The sequence below is a fragment of the Pseudopodoces humilis genome, chromosome 5 (genome assembly GCF_049639895.1).
Source record: "Pseudopodoces humilis isolate 2021_Gansu_Grassland_sample_001 chromosome 5, ASM4963989v1, whole genome shotgun sequence".
In the NCBI taxonomy this organism is placed as follows: Eukaryota; Metazoa; Chordata; class Aves; order Passeriformes; family Paridae; genus Pseudopodoces; species Pseudopodoces humilis.
In genome coordinates this window covers 71,482,642-71,503,510 of record NC_142204.1, presented here as the reverse complement: position 1 = coordinate 71,503,510, position 20,869 = coordinate 71,482,642, and the positions used below count along the sequence as shown (strand labels likewise).

Below are 20,869 nucleotides of genomic sequence, written 5' to 3'. Positions count from 1 at the left end.
ATTCCTAAAGGCCCCAGGGAATTCCTGAAGGCCTCAGGGAATTTGGAAAAACAGATATTCCCACCTTTCTCTGCCATTCCCAAGTTTTCCTCCTTCCAGACGAACGACCCAGAATTCCACGGCATCGAGACGCTTTTATTTTACAAAAATAAAACTCGGGAATTTGTGCCACCTGGATTGGCTCAGGAATTCTGCCCTTCCCATCCTCCTTTTCCTGCGGTTTCCCCTCTCCTCATCCCATAATATCCGTCATTCCGGTTTTCCGACATCTTTTTTTCCCAACATCTTCGTGTTTGTTTTTCCTGTCCCTCCCGGAGGCGTCGGATTCGCTCCTCCCAATCCCGCTGGATTTAAATGAAGCACTTGGAGCTGCTCATTTCCCTCTGCCTGGTTTGGGAAAAAGAGGGAAGAGGAAACAACGGGAATGCTGGAAGTTGGCTGCCGTTTGGGGTCCCCCTTGGAATTCCCAGGTGGCTTGGGAGGTCCCGGACACCGCAGGATTGTCCCATCCCACATCCATAAAAAGCAAATATCCCAGTCCTGGCTGAATCCTGGCTCTGTTTAGGATCAGCCAGGAAAAAATGGGAACACAGAGGACTCAGGAATTTGTCTTGGATTGGGATTAATCCATTCCTGGTGGTGGTTTCTTCCCTCAAACAGTGCTGGATCTACCTTCAGCTGCTTTGTGAAATTCCCAGTGGTTCCTAAAGCGAATTCCCTGGAAAAAAATAGGGCAGGAGGGGCTTCACTCATTTCCTGGTGCTGCTGGGCCTGGATTTCAAGCCCTTGGAGTGATTCCCAAAATTATGGATCCGAGCCTTTAATTCCTCTCCCTTTTTTAAGTTTCCCTCAAACCCGGAGCAAGTGAACCTCAGCAGAGAAATTTTTAATGGATTGTGGAGAATCGATGGATTTTTTTTCCCCAGAGGTCTCCAGGCAGAGGGAATTCTGAGAGAGGAATATTTTCCTTGGAAATCCGGGATCAGCCACAGCTCCTGCCCTGCTCGGAGCAGGGTTTGAATTCCTGCCAGGGCTCGTTTTTCCCAGGATGACCTGGAGATGAGGGAGAATCCACAGAAACTGATCCCAAAAGCCCTGGATCTGGCAATGGAAGCCAAGTTGTGCTTCCAGGAGTTTTTCCCATTGGATCCCTGGATGAGGTGAGATCCCGATCCTGGGGTGTTAATCCAGACCTAAACAGGTCTAGACCAGACTCCAGGTTCTGCCTGGGGGCTGGAGATGCCCTTGGAACATTCCAGGCTTTCCAGGGCACAAATCCCCAAATTCCTGCCAATTTCAGTCCTTGGGAAAGCCCAAAAGACACCCAAAAATATCAGGACGTGGTGTCCAGCTGGATCCATGCACACATCCATGCCCATCCCACCCATGGAATTGGCCCAAGAGAGCTCCTGGGAATCATCTGGGAATGGGAAAGGAAGAAAACTCTGGAACTTCCTGGCACTTCCCAGTGGGGCCCCTTCGGGAAATGGGAGTTTGGAGGAATTTGGAGGAATTTGGAGGAATTTGGAGGGCCCAGCCTCACCTGCGGAACTCTGGCAGCGCCGCTCACATTCCCGCCGGGATGGGAAGCGGTTGCTGTTCCCTCGGCAGCCCCCGAACAGGAAGGGCCGGCAGGAGTTTGTGGGGCCGTGGAAATACCAGAGCAGGGAATGGTGGTGGCAGGAGCCCTCATCCATGGGCTGCAGGCACGGGGCTGCGGGAAAACACCAACATTCCCCAGGGATTGGATCTGGATGGGAAAACACCCCCAAATTCCCCAGGGATTTGATCTGGATGGGAAAACACCCCAAAATTCCCCAGGGATTGGATCTGGATGGGAAAACACTGACATTCCCCAGGGATTTGATCCGGATGGGAAAATACTGACATTCCCCAGGGATTGGATCCGGATGGGAAAACACTGATATTCCCCAGGGATTTGATCTGGATGGGAAAACATCAACATTCCCGAGGGATTGGATCTGGATGGGAAAACACCCCAAAATTCCCCAGGGATTGAATCTGGATGGGAAAACACCCCTCATTCCCAAGGGATTTGATCCAGATGGGAAAACACCTCACATTCCCCATGGAATTTCTTGGTGGGAAAACACCCCACATTCCCCAGGGATTGGATCCAGCTGGGAAAACTCCCCCACAACCATTCAGGGGTTGGATCCAGGTGGGAAAAGGGCACATCCCATAACCATAACTATCCATGGGTTGGATTTGCTCTGGAAAAATCCCACACCCAGCCAGGGGTTGGATCCCATACTGGAAAAAGGAGGGAATCCAGCAGGGAATTCCCAGAGTGGGATGAGCTCCTTGTTGCTCCATCATCCACCCTGGTGATTCCCACCATGGCTGCCCCTCACCTATCTGAAGGGATTATCCCACCTGGATTCCGGGTGGGATATTTCCACAGGAATGTTTGCATTCAGGGAATTCCAGGAGGATTCTCCCACTTTTCTGGATCCAAACCCCCTCCAGTTCCTTCACCACCAGCTCAACACCCCTGGGGGTGCTTTCAGCCAAGCCCAAACTGAGGTTTAACCTCGTCTAACTCCTTCGGTGCCACATCCCTTGATCCCAAGGCCGACCAGTCCTTCCCACCTGGGAAGTGACTTCCCTAAATGCCACTTAATTCCCTGATTTTCACCTGGTAATTGGCTGTCGCCTTCCGGCTGCGAGCTTCCCGTTGTCTGCTGCGCCCGGGCTGGGGAGGGGGGAAAAAAAAACCCAAGGAAATCACATGGAACGAAGGGCGCGCAAACAAATTATCTCTCATTTAAATAAAGATCCTCGGAGCCTTCCGTGCCTAACGAGCTCTCCCGATAAATGTCACGGAGCAACCGGCCACGGGGAGCTGGGAACCGGCGGCAATAAAACCCTTAATGGTGTTAAACAACTGTGGGAAAGGCCGGGCGTTCGTCAGAGAAAATGGAAGCGTTTGCGGTTGTTTGCTGGAGATAAATGTCAGGCTGGAGTTCGGGAGCCTTGGAAAAGCCGGGAGCGATTGGAATCTGGCGGCAATAACGCTCCGGCTGCAGAATCCTGTTAACATTTGGAGCCGCTCGGCGCTCGTCACTTAGCAGAGGGATTTATGAGCCCTCCTGCCTCAGCCCCGGTTTTTAATGGGATTGTTGGCTGCTGCTGTGATTCAATAACACCTGGAATGTCCCATCCGTCTGATCCTGAGTGCTGCCGTGGTACAAATCCAGTTTAGATCCGGATGGGAGACTCTGACGTCCGGCACAGACGTCGGGAGTGGGGCGGGAGGGGAGTGGGGATTGTTGGGCTTTGGTTTTAGGCTTGGCTGGATTTTTTGGGATGTGTTCATTCCTTACATGGGGCCATCATCAATGGGTTTGACTTTAAACCCTTCCCAAAGCTCTTAAAGCTCTTCCCAAAGCTCTCCAGCCTGGGGAATCATGGAATCATGGAATATGAGCTTGGAATTGGATGGTCCTTAAGGCCCCTTCCAACCCAAACGGTTCCGTGTCTCAAGTTGGAAAGGGAGCTGTAAAAACCCTGGAATCCAAATCTCTGCTGGACTCCTGGGATTGGAATTGGAAGATTTTTAAGGTCTCTTCCATCCCAAACCATTCCATGTCCCAAATTAGAAAGGATCAATAAAGACCATTGAATCCAACCTTCTGTTGGAATCCCTGGATGGGACAAATCCTGTTGGAATTGGATGATTTTTAAGGTCCCTTCTATCCCAAACCATTCCATTCCCCAGATTGGAAGCGTCTGTAAAAACCCTGGAATCCAAATCTCTGTTGGACTCCCTGCCTTGGAGTTGGATGATTTTTAGGGCCTTTTCCATCCCAAACCATTCCATGTCCCAAGCTGGAAGGTTTGGAAGGATCACGGAGTCCAACTCCCTCTTAGACTGGAATTTGGAGCATTGAGACCTCCCCTAGAGGAAATTTTTGGGGTGACAAAGAGGATTTAATGACAGTATTTGATCAAGTTTAATTAAACCCCGAACCCCCCAGGCTGGAAAACCATTCCACTGCTCCATCCCCCTAATTTCGAGGAAATTCCCAAAGAACATCACGCTTGCATCCCATAATAATCCCATACCTGTAAACTGTAGGACAACCCCACAACTGATTTTGGGGTGTAAAGGTGACAACACTGGGGTGTCCTGCTCGGTGCAATGGGATTTTTAATTTATTTTATTTTAATTTAATTTTAATTTATTTTTAATTTATTTGATTAATTTATTTTCATTTAATTTTAATTTAATTTTATTTTAATTTTTATTTAATTTATTTAATTTATTTCTCTGGCTGTGCCATCCATGGTACCCAACCCTCCTCTCCCTCCTCCTGGCGACAAAATCCGAGCATCCTCATTTGCGGAACGACGAGAAACGTTCCCAAACTCTCCCTCCTTTTTAATCCTGTCCTGAAGTTTGGATTTTGAGCTCCAAGTGGAGGAATCCTGCCACAAATTACTCCAGAATCCCTCGATTTCCCCCTCTCCCGTTTTCCCTCTCTCCCACAAATCCAGAGGGAGATCCAAGCCCTGATGAGGAGATCGGGAGGTCCATGGGTGGCTCTTGACCTGCTGGAGGAGCAGATCTGGGTCTCCCAGAGCTTTTCCCTCTTGGAAAACACAAACAGGAGCAGATCCAGTTGTTTATCCATGAGTTTGAAGCTGTGGTTTTACCCTTTATTAAAATGTTCACGAGGCCCTGGACAGAAATAGTCTGGGATGACTGTTTGGTCTCAGAGATGCCATTTCTGCCTGCTTGGAACTTTTACTGGAACTTGCCAAAGGATGTGCCGGGAAAAATGGGACAAAACCAGCCTGGAAACAGCTGCCTCCCCCCAGCCTTTAAAAAGAAACCCTTTGGAATGTTGGGATCACCACCAATCCCACAAATATTTAGGTTTTTCTCACCTTCCAGGGTGAGGTCATCTCCCAGAGCCCTCACTGGGAATCCCATCCCTGCCTCATTCCCGCCCAATTCCAGGGAAAAGGATTTATCACGAGGCTCATGGAATGCTCCAGAGGATTCCGTGGCTGGAAGGATGGGAAGGAGGAAGCTGAACTCACCTGCAAGGAGTGGAGGTGGCTCCACGAAGGGCTTCACCGCAGTCTCCAATGTGGTCTGGCCGGGAGTCGTGCCAAGCTTTTCTTCCCGATTTCCACCATTGCCGGCATATTCCCGAGGCTGGGAATACCCTTGGAGCTGCCTGTGGACTTCAGCTGCATCCAGACCTGCGGATTGAGGGTCACTGAGGATGAATCCGATGCTCTGGGGTCGGCAGATCAGCTCTCCAGGCTCCGTGGACCATTGGATTTGAGGATTCCATGAGTCCTGGAGCTCATCCTGGGGATGGTTTGGGACGGTGGAGCGATCCCGGAATTTTGTGGGCAGGGATTGGGATTTCTGTGGGTTCAGCTTTAAAATCTGGGAGTCAGGAAGGGATTTGATCATGTCCTGGAGGGGAGGGTGAAAACAAGAGACTTCCTGGTGTCCCTCTGATCCCTCAGATTCAGGAAGACCCATCCCCCTCCAACCAGGATCCAAAAGCTGTTGGTGATCCAACATTTTCTGCACTGAATCCCAGGAAAAAAAACCAAACATTTTTTCCTAAAAACAACTTTTCACTTCCAGTTTCAGGCTGGTTTGGGGCAAGAAGATCCTTTCCTACAGGAATTCCCATCCTTACCCTTTTCCATGGACATCCTTCCCAACTCACCTCCACAACCTGCAGGCAGAAGAGACAAGAGAAAGCTTTGGTTTTAATACATTTTTTTCCCAACATAAATAAGATTTTTCAAGGAAATAATTATTTTTATGGATTTTTATTATTTTTCATCCTTTTTTCCCTCCCCTTTTCAAGGACCCTGATGCTTCCTAAAAACTCCAGTGAGAGTGAACCTAAAAATCTTCCATAGCTGTAGGGAAAGCTCAGGGAATAGCGCAGGAAGGTTCTGCTGGATCTGAAATAAAGGGATTTCTGCAGGGCAAGGAAAGCAAAGCCCGGAAACATTTAATGTTTGGATTCTGGGATAAAACCATTCCCAAATTTTGTTTTGTTTTGTTTGGTTTTTTTTTGTTTTTGTTTTTTTTTATTGGGGTTTTTTTTGGGTTTTTTTTGTTTGTTTGGGTTTTTTCCTGTGGTGCTGCTGTCAGTTATTCCCTGTGGGAGAGGAGAATTCCATGTGCCAAGGAATGCCACAAAAAAACGGGAATTAAAAGGTTCAGTGAGCCCCAAGCTTCCCTCCGTGAGCCAGCGCCTTCCCAATCCACCAGGAAAAGGGGGAAAGATTTCCTGACAAAACCAAACGGGAATGGGAACGGGGTTGGGGGGGTTAAGGGATAAAAATGAAGAGTTTCAGGAGGTCAGGAATCTGCAGGGCCTGGAATTCCACACTCCTGGAGAGGGGCCCCAGCTCCACCTGCTGCTAATGGGTGACATTTGGATGCGTGCTGGCACGGAAAATTTATCCAATTTATCCGCTGGCAGGGTCACCGCGGGGTCAACTCACCACAAATCCCTCTTATTTCACTCCTGAGCACTTCCTTCACCTCTTCCTCCTGTGCCAGAGTGGGAAAACAGAATTTAGGGATGAATTCCAACCCCGGCACCATCTCCCTGTTTGTCCCACCGAGGCGGAGCCACCTCGTTTGGGGTGTAATCAGAGCAGAGATTTGGTGTCACGGGGAGCTCGGTTCAAGATTTGTGGCTCATTCCCTCTGGAAATTCCTGGTTTTCCTGCAGCCAGGAAAACCTCCAGGTGCGAGGAGTGGGACCTCAATCCATGTCACACCTCCAACCTGGGCTGGTTTTCCAAGGAATGTCCCTGCCCTCCTGGCACTGTCCCCGAAGCCACAATCTCCCAAACTTCCCTGAGCTCTGAAAAGCCATGGAGCCACCCACATCCAAGTTTTCCTCCAGGATTGCCCTCGGGAGCGAGCTGTGGAACCACATTCCATGATTTGGAGCGTTGCCTCCTCCTGCTTTCTCTGTTTCTTTCCCAGCCAACACCATTCCCTATGGAACCTCCAATCTCATGGATCTGGAGCCCGTCCTTCATCCCTGGGACAGCCAACAGCCACTGATCCCATTGGGAATCTTCCCTGTGGGATGGTGGATGCCCTGCTGGATTTTCTGGGGTCACCACCTCTTTTCCTTCTTGGGATTCCAAATCCGGGGGCATTTTCCATGTAGGGAGCTGGAATTTTCAGCAGCCCGAATTTAGGAGATCCTTTCCCACCACCCCCCTGCTAAAATTAATCCTGCTTGGAAAATTAATCCACACCCTGGAAAAACAGAAATACTGCCTTTGTGTCAGTCAAGTGGCACAAAATGCAGGATGAAGGGATGTGGAGGGAGCTGCAACAGGAATTTTTTCCTGATCCGTGTGGGCCAACCCCTCCTTCTTCCTCAGGATTCAGAAGCCCAGGGCAGCAGCTTTTCCCTAAAGGCTTTGAAAATGGGGCACATTTCCCTCTCCTGCTTTTCCTTTGCGTTGGATCAGCCCTGGAGCACCGATCCTGTCGGACAAGCGGGAGTTGGGAGTCATGGGAAAGACAGGGAAAACCTGCCTGGGGCTTTAGGCCTGGCTTTGGAGAGCCCAGCTCTGCTCCCACCCTGCTCTAACACCAACAGCCTCATTTCCCAGATATTCTCGGAGCAAATCCGTTTCTCAGCATTTCCCTCCTCCCCTCGGCCTCCCAGGGCCAGTTTGGCCGATTTTCTCCATTTCTCCTGGTAATGGGAAGCGATCTCGGGAGAAAGCACTCACGGAAAGGCCCGGATCTCCCTTGGCTCCTTTCTGCCCGGCCGGACCATTTTCCCCCTGTTAAAAACACTTAGATCATTACCAAATCTCCGGAGATTGTCCATGAAATGCTCCAGGAATAAACGCTCCACAGGGATGATAGCTCGGAAGGGTAAAAAGCCTCACGTGTTTTCCTATAAATTTTAGGGATATCTGAGAGTAGCTCAGCAGGCAGACAGGAACGGCCTCATCCATGTGTCCATCAGCTCCCAGATTTTTTTAGGAGCTCTGCTCCATCCCACTGTGGGTTTTAACACTGTAAGTCAAGTTTATTTTCCAGTTGGAAGAGATGGATACATGGAGAGGGTCCAGCCTGCACAGAATCTTTGGGAATCAGCTCAAGCAGAAGATTTGAAACTGGAGCTGCAATTCCAGTGCTGGAAAGACGGAAAAACCAGGAGCTGTTGAGCTTTGTCAACAAGGGATAAAAACACCCTGACAAATTTTCCACTCAGAACTGCTGGAAACTGGATTTGTGGATTAAGGGTACTTAAAAATATTAAAGGACAAGGAGCACAAGAAGGATGATCCCAATTAAAGCTGGGAGGATCATTTTTCTCAATCCACGCTCGCTTCCAGTGCCAGGAAAAATCACATTATCCACCAGCAGCACATAGAGTTAAAGCACTGCCACTCCTGATCCTGAAATCCCTCCGGACACTGGGATTTGCAGGGTGGAGGGACTGACCCCAAACAGGTTGGGATCGGGATCTGAAGTTCCTGTTGGGAATTCTCTGCTGAGCGTTAATTGTGCGTTAATTGCCCTGCACTGATTATCCCTCGATTCCTGCTCTGATCCAAAGTTTGACGTTTTCCCAAAGGAATCTTCCCCCAGCCGGAGACACCTCCAGGCAGAAATTTGGGCAGCAAATTCCTGGAATTTGGGATTCCGACCTCTCCGCTCTTGTTGTAAAATCCGGAGAGCTGAGAAATGAAACCTGGAAGATCCAAGGTTCATCCAACCCCCAGTTTGGAATTTTGGGAAGCGCTGAGGAATCCCACTGGATCATTCCCATACTGACCACTTCTCCTTTCGGCCCATCCACGCCCGGGGGCCCCTGGAGGCAGAGCTGGGATCTCCCTCTTTTCCCTGGTGGGCCCTGGAGAGGAAAAGGAGAGTTTGGTCAGCACTTCCAGAGATATCCCAAATTTCTTTGGGATTTTCCCCCTAAAACCCAGCCTGGGCATCAGTGGAAGACACTCCAAACTCCTCAGGTGCTCTCTGGATGGGATGGGATCAGGCTCTGGAATTTTTTCCCTCTGTCCCAACCCCACAAGCCATTCCTGGAGTTTCTCCTTTAATTCCAGGAGAAGCCAAGGAGCAACGTGGGTGGAAAAAGTGGCACCTCACAGCCTCTCTTTAATCAGTGTCCAAAACAAAAAAGCCATTTATTATCCCAGACAGGCTTTTCTGGGCTCGCTAATAGCATCAAAAATTCCAGCCCTTTTAAATATCCATGAGGGAATCTTGTACTTTCGGCTCCCTCCTCCCTCCTGTGATTCCTTTGATTTATTTTTCATGGCAAGGCACAGCCTGGGGAGCAAGAGAAGGAAGAATAATTTTGTTTCCATGGGCTGGAGCGGGATTTAATCCATATTTTATTGTTCTGGAAAGACCTTTTCCCACCTTCTTCCTATAACCACCCTTCAAAATTCCTTTTAAAGATCCCTGTCACACTTCCAGCATCTTTATTCAGTGATTTCAAGCTTTTATTTTTAAGGAAGATGCCAATTTCCAGAAGTATTTTCCAGGTAAAATTCAGCTTCCTTAAGGCAAATTTTCAGGGAGAAAATCCAAGTCTCTTTGGGAGAGAAAAAAAAAGAAATATTTGGGAGTTGTTTTAAAGTTGATTTTGTGATAAAGGAATTGATTAAGGACATCTGGTGCCCTCCCCTCCAAAAAAAAAGAAATTATTGGGAATTGCTGGATGTGGATTGAGTTCCTTGTTCATCCTTTCTGCTCTGCATCCCTCTGTTCTTGCCTTAAATCCCATTTTTTTCCCTGTGAATTCCATGGGATCACACATTTTTTTGTCTTTCCAAAGAGCAGCCTCATATTCTCATCAACATCTCCCATTCCCGATATCGATATCGTAGTTTTTACTTACTTAATTAAAACATTATTTTTCATGTGGAATTTGCCCAAATCCCGTCAATGTTTGATCCTGATGGAGCTGATGTGGTGCAAAAGTTGTCAATGGATTTTGGCTTGGGAAAAAAGTAGGAAAATTCTGGAATGAGGTGGAATAGAGATTTTTTTTTTAGTGACCCATCCATGTCAGAATTCCTGAAAAAATCTGTAGGATAAGGACACCTTGGAGATCCAGGAGAGTGGATCTGATGAGATCCAGACTCACTTGGATTTTCCCAGGAAATTGGGAATTTTCCCAACTTCCAACCTCCAAAATCCGAATTATTTCCGTCATTGTCAGGAACCAAGGAGGATTTATGGATAAAATTTGCTTTTTCAGGTTATTTCATTCCAATTTTTCTTTTATTCTTGGATCTTCCAGGTAATTCTTATATTCTTTAATCCAATCCTGAAACTCCCAGCAAAACCACGCTGGGAATTTTCATTTCCAGCCTTTTTTTCACTTTGGAAAGTTCTTTATTTCTCAAAGCTGTCTCAAGAAAACTTCCAGGGCAGGGTGATCCTGCTCATTGATGGAATTAACATCTCATTTCCCTGGATTTTTCCCCTACGTTTCTAAAGGTGCCCAGCGTGGCTGGAATGCAAAAATATTCATTAAAAAACGGGAGCCGAGAGCCACCAGCTCCTTCCCAGGCCTTGGCATCCTGATCCCGGGATAATTAACGACTTGATGTCCTGATCACTTGGAATTATCTCTCCGTGGAGAGGTCAGATCTTCCCCTGAAGAGATGGGAAAGGAGGGGAGGAAAGGGGATGGAAAATCTCTGGAGAAAAACAAACCGGGAGATGAAATCCGTGGATCAAGATCCCGCAGAAAGAGGGAATGTGGGAGAGCTCGGGAGGCAGCTCAGGAGAGGTGGGAGATGGGGACAGGGGGACACTTCAGGGGGGTTGGGTCACACGAGGGTGGCCAGGTGTGGATCCCTGTGGGATTCGGGATCTTGGGATTCTTTTGGGATTCTTGTGGGATTCAGGACCTGTGGGATTCAGGAGCTGCTGGGATTCCTGTGGGATTCAGGAGCTGTGAGATTCAGGACCTGCTGGGATTCAGGACCTGTGGGATTCAGGACCTGTGGGATTCCTGTGGGATTCAGGACCTGCTGGGATTCAGGACCTGTGGGATTCAGGACCTGCTGGGATTCCTGTGGGATTCCTGTGGGATTCCTGTGGGATTCCTGTGAGATTCAGGGCCTGCTGGGATTCCTGTGGGATTCAGGACCTGTGGGATTCAGGACCTGTGGGATTCAGGACCTGCTGGGATTCCTGTGGGATTCAGGACATGTGGGATTCCTGTGGGATTCAGGACCTGCTTGGATTCCTGTGGGATTCAGGACATGTGGGATTCCTGTGGGATTCAGGACCTGCTGGGATTCAGGACCTGTGGGATTCAGGACCTGTGGGATTCCTGTGGGATTCAGGACATGTGGGATTCCTGTGGGATTCAGGATCTGTGGGATTCAGGACCTGCTAGGATTCCTGTGGGATTCAGGTCATGTGGGATTCCTGTGGGATTCAGGATCTGCTGGGATTCAGGACCTGTGGGATTCAGGACCTGTGGGATTCCTGTGGGATTCAGGATCTGTGGGATTCGGGACCTGCTGGGATTCAGGATCTGTGGGATTCTTGTGGGATTCAGGATCTGCTGGGATTCAGGATTTGTGGGATTCCTGTGGGATTCAGGATCTGTGGAATTCGGGACCTGCTGGGATTCAGGACCTGTGGGATTCTGGATCTGTGGGATTCCTGTGGGATTCAGGACCCGCTGCTCACCTGTGGGCCTGGCTCGCCCTGGGGCCCTCGAGGTCCAGCTGCTCCGGCCCCTCCAGGCTTCCCAGGCCATCCCGTTTGTCCTTTGAATCCTCCCAGTCCAGGAACTCCCTTGGCTCCCTGGGAATCACAGGGGGATTTTAGGTATGGGGCGGCCAAACATCATCCAAACACTTCCATGGCATTGGGAATACGGGAACACCTTCCACATTCCACATTCCACATTCCTTTGGTGTGGGAGCTCTGCTCTCCACATTTCCCTCTCCAGAAGGTGCTTGGTGACATGGATTTTCCATCCAGCTCTTCCCAAGAATTCCTAAATTCCAAGCTCTCCACCCAAACAGAATCCTTTCATTTATAACCCTGGGAAAAATGAGTGAAGAGGAACATCCCAAACCTATAAATTTCCCACTCATCTTCACCACTGAGCTTTCTCCCGGAGCTGCCGGAACAAAATATTCCCACGAAACCCAGCAGAAGGAAAAATCCATCACCCAGCAGTGGTGGAAAACAAATTTCTGGGAGAGGAGAAGACCAGGAGCAGAAGGGAATGAGAATTCCCTGGGAATGATCTCCAAGCCTCCATCCCGAGACTTCAGGAGGTGTTCGACCATCGGGGAATGCGGAACAGATTTGTTATCCATGAAATCCTTTAAGATCCCAAATCCACTGGAGACTGGGATGCTGGAAGGGCCTGAGGGGCTGGAAAATGCCAAGAGATTTGATGGAGGCTGTTGAGGTTGTGTTTGGTTTTTGGTTTTTTCCTTAGAAATGTACGGTTTTAACAGAAATCACTGATTTTTTCTCCCTCTGTGGAAAAGTACAAGTTCAGGTGTGTTTTTTTTAAGGAATAAAGCAGGAAATTCAGGAATTCCGAGAAGGAAGTTTGGTGGGGAGTGATCCAGGTGGGAATTCCTCAGGGAGATGAGAGCAGAACTTGGGATCAGCTTGGAGACCTTTCCCATTTCCCACGCCAAGGTGGCCACAGCCCAATCCACTTTTCCTACCCCAGAGCATTCCCAGGGTTTTGTCCTGGGAATGGTGATGGAATAACTCTGACAATGCATCCCAGCCCCTCTGGATGGCTTTTCCTCACACTAAACTGGCTCCTCCTGGGATTTTATCCATGGACAGAGGTGAATTTAAGGAAACCTCTCTCTCCTGCCCTTTTCCAACTGCATTCCCAACCCTAACATTCCAGCCAGTTGACCTTTCCCCTCTGGAAAGGGCACCAACGATGCAGAAAATGTTAAATTTTGTTAACTCCTGATGGATGTGGGATTTCTTCCTTGGGAATGGAATAAATCTGTGGTCAGTACCAACCTTTTCTCCTTTCTCCCCAGGAATTCCCGAGGTGCCGTCGTTCCCTGAGGCTCCTGGTTCGCCCTGGAAGGAGCCAAGGTAAAATCATGCCCAACGTGGGCTTGGAAAGGCTGGGATTTTGGGAATAAACTGGTTTTTCCTTGGATTAGGGTTATTTACTGAGTGTCATCTCAGTCTGGGCACTGGGGGTATTCCAGGAGAGGGAAAATTCTCATGGAAAAGAGTCTGTGGAGCATCAGGATTGGGATGGATGAGGTCAGTTGAGGAGGTGAGTAAATATCCCAATCCCAATATCTGAGAATCTTCACCCAATCCATGCTGATTTATGGGAAGAGATCCAGGAAAACCCAATTTATGCCCTTTGGCATTTTCCAGAGGTGGATTTGGGAAAACTTCTGGGGAAACTCTTGTGGGATGATTTTTAACCATTCCCAAACCATTCCATGATTCTGTGACGATTCAAATCCTCACCTTTGGTCCATGTTGTCCATTCGATCCTGGAATTCCCGGTTTTCCAGGACTGCCAATTTCTCCCTGTGGATGGAAAAACAGTGGAAGGGCTGTGAGGACAAAGAACCCCAAAGAACCGGGAAAACTCTGGAAAAGCAAGGAAAGGGATAATCCAGGGATGCCACTCCGAGATAAAGGCTCACCTCAGCCTGGAAATTTCAGATCACTAAAATTCAACCAATAACGAAGGAGGCAAATTAACTAATTAACGCAAATTTAACTCACAACAAAGATAATTGGAAATCCTTAAAACTGGAGATTATCCCAACTCCAGGCTTGCCTCAAGAAAAGTACGGTGGGAAATTCCCTGGACAAAAATTCAGTTACCAAATTCAGATACCAAATATTAACAGCAATAATAATAATAATCCAAATAATATTAATTAAAATTGATTATGACCACAATAACAACGACGTTGCCTCTGTCACCAACAGCTCCCATTTCCCTCATCAAGCTTTCCAAACCTTCCATAAAAAGCCCATCAAGGCTCATTAGCGTTGTTTACTGATAAGGGAGTAATGGTGCTGATAAGATCCTGGCACCAATTTAGAACTGAGCCCAGGCTGTTGCTAAGGCACGGATCAGGAGGGATTTGGGCAGGGTTTAGTTTAGTTTTTAACCCCAACTATCCCAAAGTTCCCAACAAGCCTTAAAACTTCCCAGTCTGAGATTCCCTGCTCTTCATCAGCCTTCCAAGAGGGATTTTCCAACAGGAATGAGGTGGATTCCTCGGGATTCCTCAGGATTCCATGCCATGGATCAGGAGGGATCTGGGCAGGGTTTGGTTTAATCCCAGATTATCCCAAAATTCCCTCTAAACATTAAAACTTCCCAATCTGTGATTCCCTGCTCTTCATGGGCCTTCCAAGAGGGATATTCCAACAGAAACGGGGTGGATTCCTCAGGATTCCATGCGATGGATCAGGAAGGATTTGGGCAGGGTTTGGTTTAATCCCAGATTATCCCAAAATTCCTGACAAGCCTTAAAACTTCCCAATCTGTGATTCCCTGCTCTTCATGGGCCTTCCAAGAGGGATTTTCCCTGGAGAAATTAGGTGGATTCCTCAGGATTCCATGTCATCGATCAGAAGGGATTTGGGCAGGGTTTGGTTTAGTTTTTAACCACAGATTAACCCAAAATTCCTTGTAAACATTAAAACTTCCCAATCTGTGATTCCCTGCTCTTCATGGGGCCTTCCAAGAGGGATTTTCCCACAGAAATGGGGTGGATTCCTCAGGATTGCATGCAGGAAGCTTTCCTGGGAATGAGTGGGAAGGAGTTCTGGGAATGGGGCGGCTGGAGGGCGGAAAGCCGGGCTTGGCTCACCTTGGCACCTTTGGCTCCGGGAGCACCGATCCGGCCTGGAAACCCTCGCAAGCCCTGGGAAGAAAGGAGATCACAGGGAATGAGGGAAGAGGAGGAATTCTGAGGGTGTTGGAAGCTCCTTCCCCATCTCTGCTTGTCCCAACCTTTATTTCCCAGGATTGTGGAGTGGTTGGGGTTGGAAAGAGCTCTGGAGAACTTTTCTCCAGCTCCTAATCCAAGCAGTGCCACCCAAAGCTGTTCCCCCACATTCCCAGGGATTTGGGGCATTTCCAAGGATGGAGATTTCACGGGATCTCATCCATGTCCTACCTTTGTCCCTTTCTGCCCGGTGTCACCGGTGGTCCCAGGGTCACCCTTCCCTCCCTACATGGAAAAAAGGACGAAAGAGATGAATTTTCAGGAATAACAGCCCAAAATCCCATTGGTGTGCCAGAAGGTTTTTTGGGAGCCTCCCTGTTGTGAGGGAGCTGATCCCAGGAAAATGAGATCCAGGAGGGATTTAGTGAAGGATTCCTTGGTTTCCTGCTCTCCAGCAGGCAGAGAGGGACTTGGGATGTGAAGGAAATTGAAATTTGGGCTTTGGTCAGAAACAGAGGAAAACTCAGGCTGGGAAACATGGGATAAGTAAGAAATTTTGGGATATGGGAACGGGAGGAGGACAAGTCCCAAAAACCAGGCCAGGATGTGCCTTGGAGACTTTTCCAGGATTTGGGAAAGGCTTCTGAGGAAGACTGTGAGAAAGGCCCTGAGGCCTTTAGGGGGAAGGGAAAGGAATGTGGGATCCAGGAATGTCCAGACAGGAATGTGGGATCCGGGAAGGTCCAGAGTGGAATGTGGGACCCAGGAATGTCCAGACAGGAATGTGGGATCCAGGAAAGCACAGACAGGAATGTGGGATCCAGGAAAGCAGCCAGGAATGTGGGATCCAGGAAGGAACAGAAAGGAATGTGGGATCCATTAAAGCACAGACAGGAACGTGGGATCCATTAAAGCACAGACAGGAACGTGGGATCCAGGAAGGAACAGAAAGGAATGTGGGATCCAGGAAGGAACAGACAGGAATGTGGGATCTGGGAAAGCACAGACAGAAATATGGAATCCATTAAAGCACAGACAGGAATGTGGGATCCATTAAAGCACAGACAGGAATATGGAATCCATTAAAGCACAGACAGGAATGTGGGATCCAGGAAGGCACAGAGAGGAATGTGGGATCTGGGAAAGCACAGACAGGAATGTGGGATCCAGGAATGTCCACACAGGAATGTGGGATCCGGGAAGCAGCAGAGACTTTTCCAAACCATCCGTGTCCTTTCCTGCCACTCACCGGCTTCCCCTTCTGTCCCTGAAGGCCTCTGTCACCTTTGGCTCCCTTGATCCCGTTCTTCCCATCCAGTCCTGCTGCACCCTGCCAGAAAGTTGGGAAAAATCCATTCCAGAGCCCCTTTTTTTTTCAGGAGAAGGGGGATGAGGACAATCCAGCATGGAAACCCAACTGTGGGATCCCTCAATCCAAGGTCAGAAGCTCCCCCAGGAACAGCCCCAAAACCTGAGGCAGGGATTTAGCTCCCATTCCTCACCCCAATTCCATGGGATTGGAAATCCTTGGCAAACGAAAACCTGGGAGGGCATGAATTTGTAATTCCAGCTCAGGAAAATGTGGCAGCAAAAGGCTCATTCCAGAAGATTTGGATGGGGTTGGGAATGGGATCTCTTTTTATGGAGTTTCCTATTGTTGTGGTAACAAATAAAGCTGCTAAAAATCCTCATTTGTTTTTCATTCTTAAATTTCTATTTTTTTTCCCCAAGGTTGTCACAGTCTCCTCATCCATCCTGGCCAATTTTGATGGCATTTTCCAGCACCTGGATGTGAAGGAAAAATTGGATTTATTCCCACTTGAGCCCCTCAGCTCTCTCAGGGGAGAATGAATCGGCTGCTGGAGCAAATCAGGAGCTGAACAAGGGAAATTCTCTGCTTGGAATTAGTTTGCTGTGGTTGTTGGAAGGAAACAAATCCATTAAAAATAAAATACAGATTAAAAAAAAATAAATCAAGATTTATGTGCCAGGGACTCCCTGGATTAGGGAAAATCCATGTTCCTCCATATTCCAGGTGCTATCAGGCACAAATATCTCTTTATTGGTAACTATTTATTGACACGATCAATCTCAAATTCCATCTGGAGAGGTAAATAAACCATAAAACCCCGGGAAAATGGGAATATCTCTGTTTGCTGGGATAGATTGGAGGGTAATAATCCATTTGTGTGGTGGTTAAATCCCACAAATCCGGGATACCTTCAAGTGCCTGGAGTTTTGAAGGAGCTGGGAGCTGGGATCAGACCAGGGATGGGTCAAAAATCTTCTTTTTGTGCACTAAAAAACCTTAATTAAGACTTCTCCTAATTAGCTTTAATATTTCTCTTAATTATTTAATAGTTTTTAATATATATTATTTAATACAAATGATTTATCATAATAATTAATTTATTAATATTAACAATTATTTCAGTATTATTTCATATTTTTTCTCCATTATCCCAAATATCTCCAGTGCCAGGTTTTCCATGTTTTCCTGTCTGTGTCCAAGTCGTCTTCCTGCTTTCCATGAGATCCTTCTCGTCCTGAGAGGATCTCAAATGGTTTTAGGAAAAGTTAAACTCACTTAAGGGTAGGCTGAATGAAAGCTGGGTCTAAGCCTGGCCTACTTAGTCCAGGCAACATAAATAAGGTTTAGACCCGGGTTTTATCTTTTCATAAGTGGTTTCCTGCTTATCCTGGGCTGGAAAGATTTTGGAATATGGATTGGAAGGTTTAAAATCGGGATTGGACCTGAAGGAGAAGAAGGTCATGAAAGTGATGCTTTCCCAGGAGAGGAAAAAGATGGGATAGGAGGAATTAAAAGAGAAGAAAAAAAGAAAAATAAGGGGAAAAAAGAGAAGAAAATGCAAAGAGACCAAATGGAAATTTGTTCCCTCGGATTTGCATCCCAGTGTTGTGCCGGAGAAATCAAGGCTGGACAATAAATGGGAGTAAATGAAAATTTAAATGGCAATTTAGAGGCAATTACTGCGGGAATACTGGAAACGGCTCCGGCTCTTTGGATTTGGGGTTAAAACCTTGCTGGAATTTAACTGCGAACGCTCTGGCAGAGAGGCTGAGTCACCAATCCTGTGACGCAGAGAAACCTTGGATCCTCCGCTTCCAGGCAAAAAATTCCCGCGGAGCTCCAGGCTGGAGCCAGGGAGGAGCCAGGGAGAAGCTGGGAATGAGCAGGGACACCCTGGGAAAAGCTGGAATCCATCGGGATGCTCCCCCAAAAGGATGGAGCCGTTTGAAGCCGCACATCAAAAGGAGGATGAATTCCCAAACTTCTCCTAAAAGGTTTTCCACCTCCCAGGCTCCTGCTCCTCAATATTTGATGGGATGACGCAAATGGAATCTTCACCTCGGAGCTCCAGCTGTGGTTTTATCCCTTCCCTGCCGGGTTTTGGTGGAATGGGTCTGGTCAGGATAATTTGCTGCAGTTTTGAGCTCCTTTCCTTCCCAAAAATTTGGTGTTTGGGGTGGGAATTGCCTGATTTAGTGGAAAATTCCCCTTGGCAGGGGGTTTGGAATGAGAGGATCTGGAAGGGAATGATCCAACCCTCAGCATTTTAGGATTCTGTGTGATCCCAGTTTTCCTGGGAAACTTAATATCCGTAATAAGCTCTAATTCCTGCTTATAAACCATTCCCACCCCTACTCAGAGTCCGACGCTCCAGAGATTCAGAATCCCTGGAAAAACCAAAACAGGGAGCAAGAAATGGGGGGAAAACGTAATAAAAATTCAGAGTTTTGGGGAGAATAGGTTAACCCATTGTTACTTTGATGCACAATCTCAGGGAATAAAGAAGAGGAGCTGGAAGTTTGGATCCATGATCCAAACAAGGAGTTAATTGGGATAACGGGCGGCAACTGGAAAAGAAAAGAGGGAAGCGAGGTAGGAACAGTGAAATAAAAGGAGCAGAGCTTTTAGGAAAGGGGAGAAAGGAGGAGGAGGCGCCTGGAATATCAAAACTGAACCCATTTGTGAGGTCGAGCGGATCCATTGAATTTTTCCCAGGAATAATTGCAGGGAGAAGACACAAGTGCCATCAGCTCGGTTGGGAACTTCCATGGATCAGAAAATCAGGAGACTAAATGGATGAGGGCGCTGAAATCACTGCCAGGGAATTCAGCGGGAGCAGCAATTTGTGGGAATAAAAGATGGGAAATGAAGGAAAATGAGGAGTGTGAGGCTTTACCTGAAAGATTTGGCGTTGGATCCAGGCAGGATGGGAGTTCTGTCCTCAGGAAAAGGGAAAAAGAGGAATTGGGGAATGATGGACAGCTCGGGAATAACTCAGGGAAGGAATAATCAAAGTGGGAGCACTTAAGGGATAAAGTGGGGCCTTAATTCCCATCAGGATCCTCCCTCAGGTGCCTGAATGGATGGGAATGATGGGAATTCCCTAAATCTTCCAATAAAACCAGTGGAAAGTGAACCTGACAGAGGTAGCCCCAGGAAGGATGAATTCCAGAATTTATCATGGATATTCCAGCAGCTCGGGTCTGGCTTTTGCAATTTTGGGAATGTGGTGAAGGATCAAATCCCAGCTTTGCCCTGTGCCAGCAGAATCCCAGGGTATTTCCAAGAGAAGGATTCCTTTGTTTTGCTCGGATGGTGGATGGCAGGACATCACTTTGTGGGAGTTCTTATCCCTAAAATCCATGGAAAAATGGGATGCTGGGATCCCTTTGCACTCGGCAAACTTTGCTCTGTTCCTGGATGGATTCAGGTCTTCCCTATAAAAAAATTCCATGAATATCTTCAATCCTACCAGTGCTGATCCCAGGTCTCGCAGCAAGTTCTGGCCTCGAGGCTTTGGCCAAGTGCTCAGAGGGTTGTTTATAATTATTAATAATAGTTATTAATAAAATAATTAATTGGATGAAGGCCTTTTCCTCAGGGAGCAATTCCCACTCTGGATTCCAGGCCTATCAGTAATTCCGTGCTGTGACCAGGAACTGATGGGGACTTATTTCTTTGGAAAACCTTGGAAATTTGGAGTTTGGGCCCTTAATTTAAGAGCTGGACTTGATGATCCTGGTGGGTCTTTCCCAACTCCAAATATTCCATGATTCCATGATTCTGAGAGTCTTTGGGGCTTGGAGACTTTTCCACTTGGGATGAATCCACCAAAGGAATTACAAACATTAAATAAATGTATTTTCCTTGTGTTCCTTAATGCAAAATCATGGATTCGTGGAATCATGGAATGGTTTGGGGCGGGGAAGGGACCTTAAAGCCCATCCAGTTCCAATCCCAAGGGCAGGGACACCTCCCATTATCCCAGGTTGTTCCAAGCCCTGCCCAACCTGGCCTCGGACACTTCCAGGGATCCAGGGGCATCCATAATTTTTCCAGGAATTATGTGCCTCCCCATCCTCACAGAGAGGGATTTCTTCCACAAGCCATAACCCCAAACCTGCCATCCCTGGTATCCATGCTGGTTTTCCAGCAAAACCTCTCAGAACACGGACTTTGGGGAGCAGCTCTGAGTTCCCACGGCCTCTTCCCACCCCTTCCCACATTTCTGGTTGTGGAACAGAAATGTCCAGGCCACACAGGCCTTTGGAAAGACAAGGGAACATTTTCTGACTCACGGAAGATCCCGGTGAGCTCGGTTCTCCTGGCTCCCCCTGCAAGGAAAACGGGATGAGTTATCCTGGGGAAGAGCTGAGATCCCTCTGGAAACAGGGAATGCTGTAGGAATTCTCGGAAAGGGAGAAGGAGAGCTCTGAGGAGCTCCCTACAGCAGCAGCTGGAAGGACAGTGGGATATCCCAAATATCCCGGCTGGAAAACAACGGATTCCACTGGTTCTAAATGGAGCTTGGAGATCTCTCACCTTCCTCCTGGAATGTTGACATTCCAGAAACTCCTTACTGACCATTCC

At 47.9% G+C, this 20,869-nt stretch overlaps 1 protein-coding gene across 1 annotated transcript in view; it reads right to left on the bottom strand.

Annotated features, from left to right (window-relative positions):
- Positions 1 to 278: 278 nt before the first annotated feature.
- The window catches only part of LOC148184383 (uncharacterized), a 40,650-nt gene continuing 20,059 nt past the window's right edge, over positions 279 to 20,869 (bottom strand). The window contains exons 15-29 of the mRNA XM_088055710.1: positions 20,578 to 20,613; positions 16,191 to 16,297; positions 15,199 to 15,252; positions 14,890 to 14,943; positions 13,523 to 13,585; positions 13,052 to 13,114; positions 11,732 to 11,848; positions 8,832 to 8,909; positions 7,774 to 7,827; positions 7,518 to 7,522; positions 5,721 to 5,729; positions 5,071 to 5,235; positions 2,660 to 2,716; positions 1,544 to 1,714; positions 279 to 387 (exon numbers count right to left, since the gene is read on the bottom strand). Of these exons, the coding sequence (XP_087911836.1) occupies positions 374 to 387; positions 1,544 to 1,714; positions 2,660 to 2,716; positions 5,071 to 5,235; positions 5,721 to 5,729; positions 7,518 to 7,522; positions 7,774 to 7,827; positions 8,832 to 8,909; positions 11,732 to 11,848; positions 13,052 to 13,114; positions 13,523 to 13,585; positions 14,890 to 14,943; positions 15,199 to 15,252; positions 16,191 to 16,297; positions 20,578 to 20,613 (1,047 nt within the window). The 3' untranslated portion in view covers positions 279 to 373. The remainder of the gene's footprint in view (positions 388 to 1,543; positions 1,715 to 2,659; positions 2,717 to 5,070; positions 5,236 to 5,720; positions 5,730 to 7,517; positions 7,523 to 7,773; positions 7,828 to 8,831; positions 8,910 to 11,731; positions 11,849 to 13,051; positions 13,115 to 13,522; positions 13,586 to 14,889; positions 14,944 to 15,198; positions 15,253 to 16,190; positions 16,298 to 20,577; positions 20,614 to 20,869) is intronic.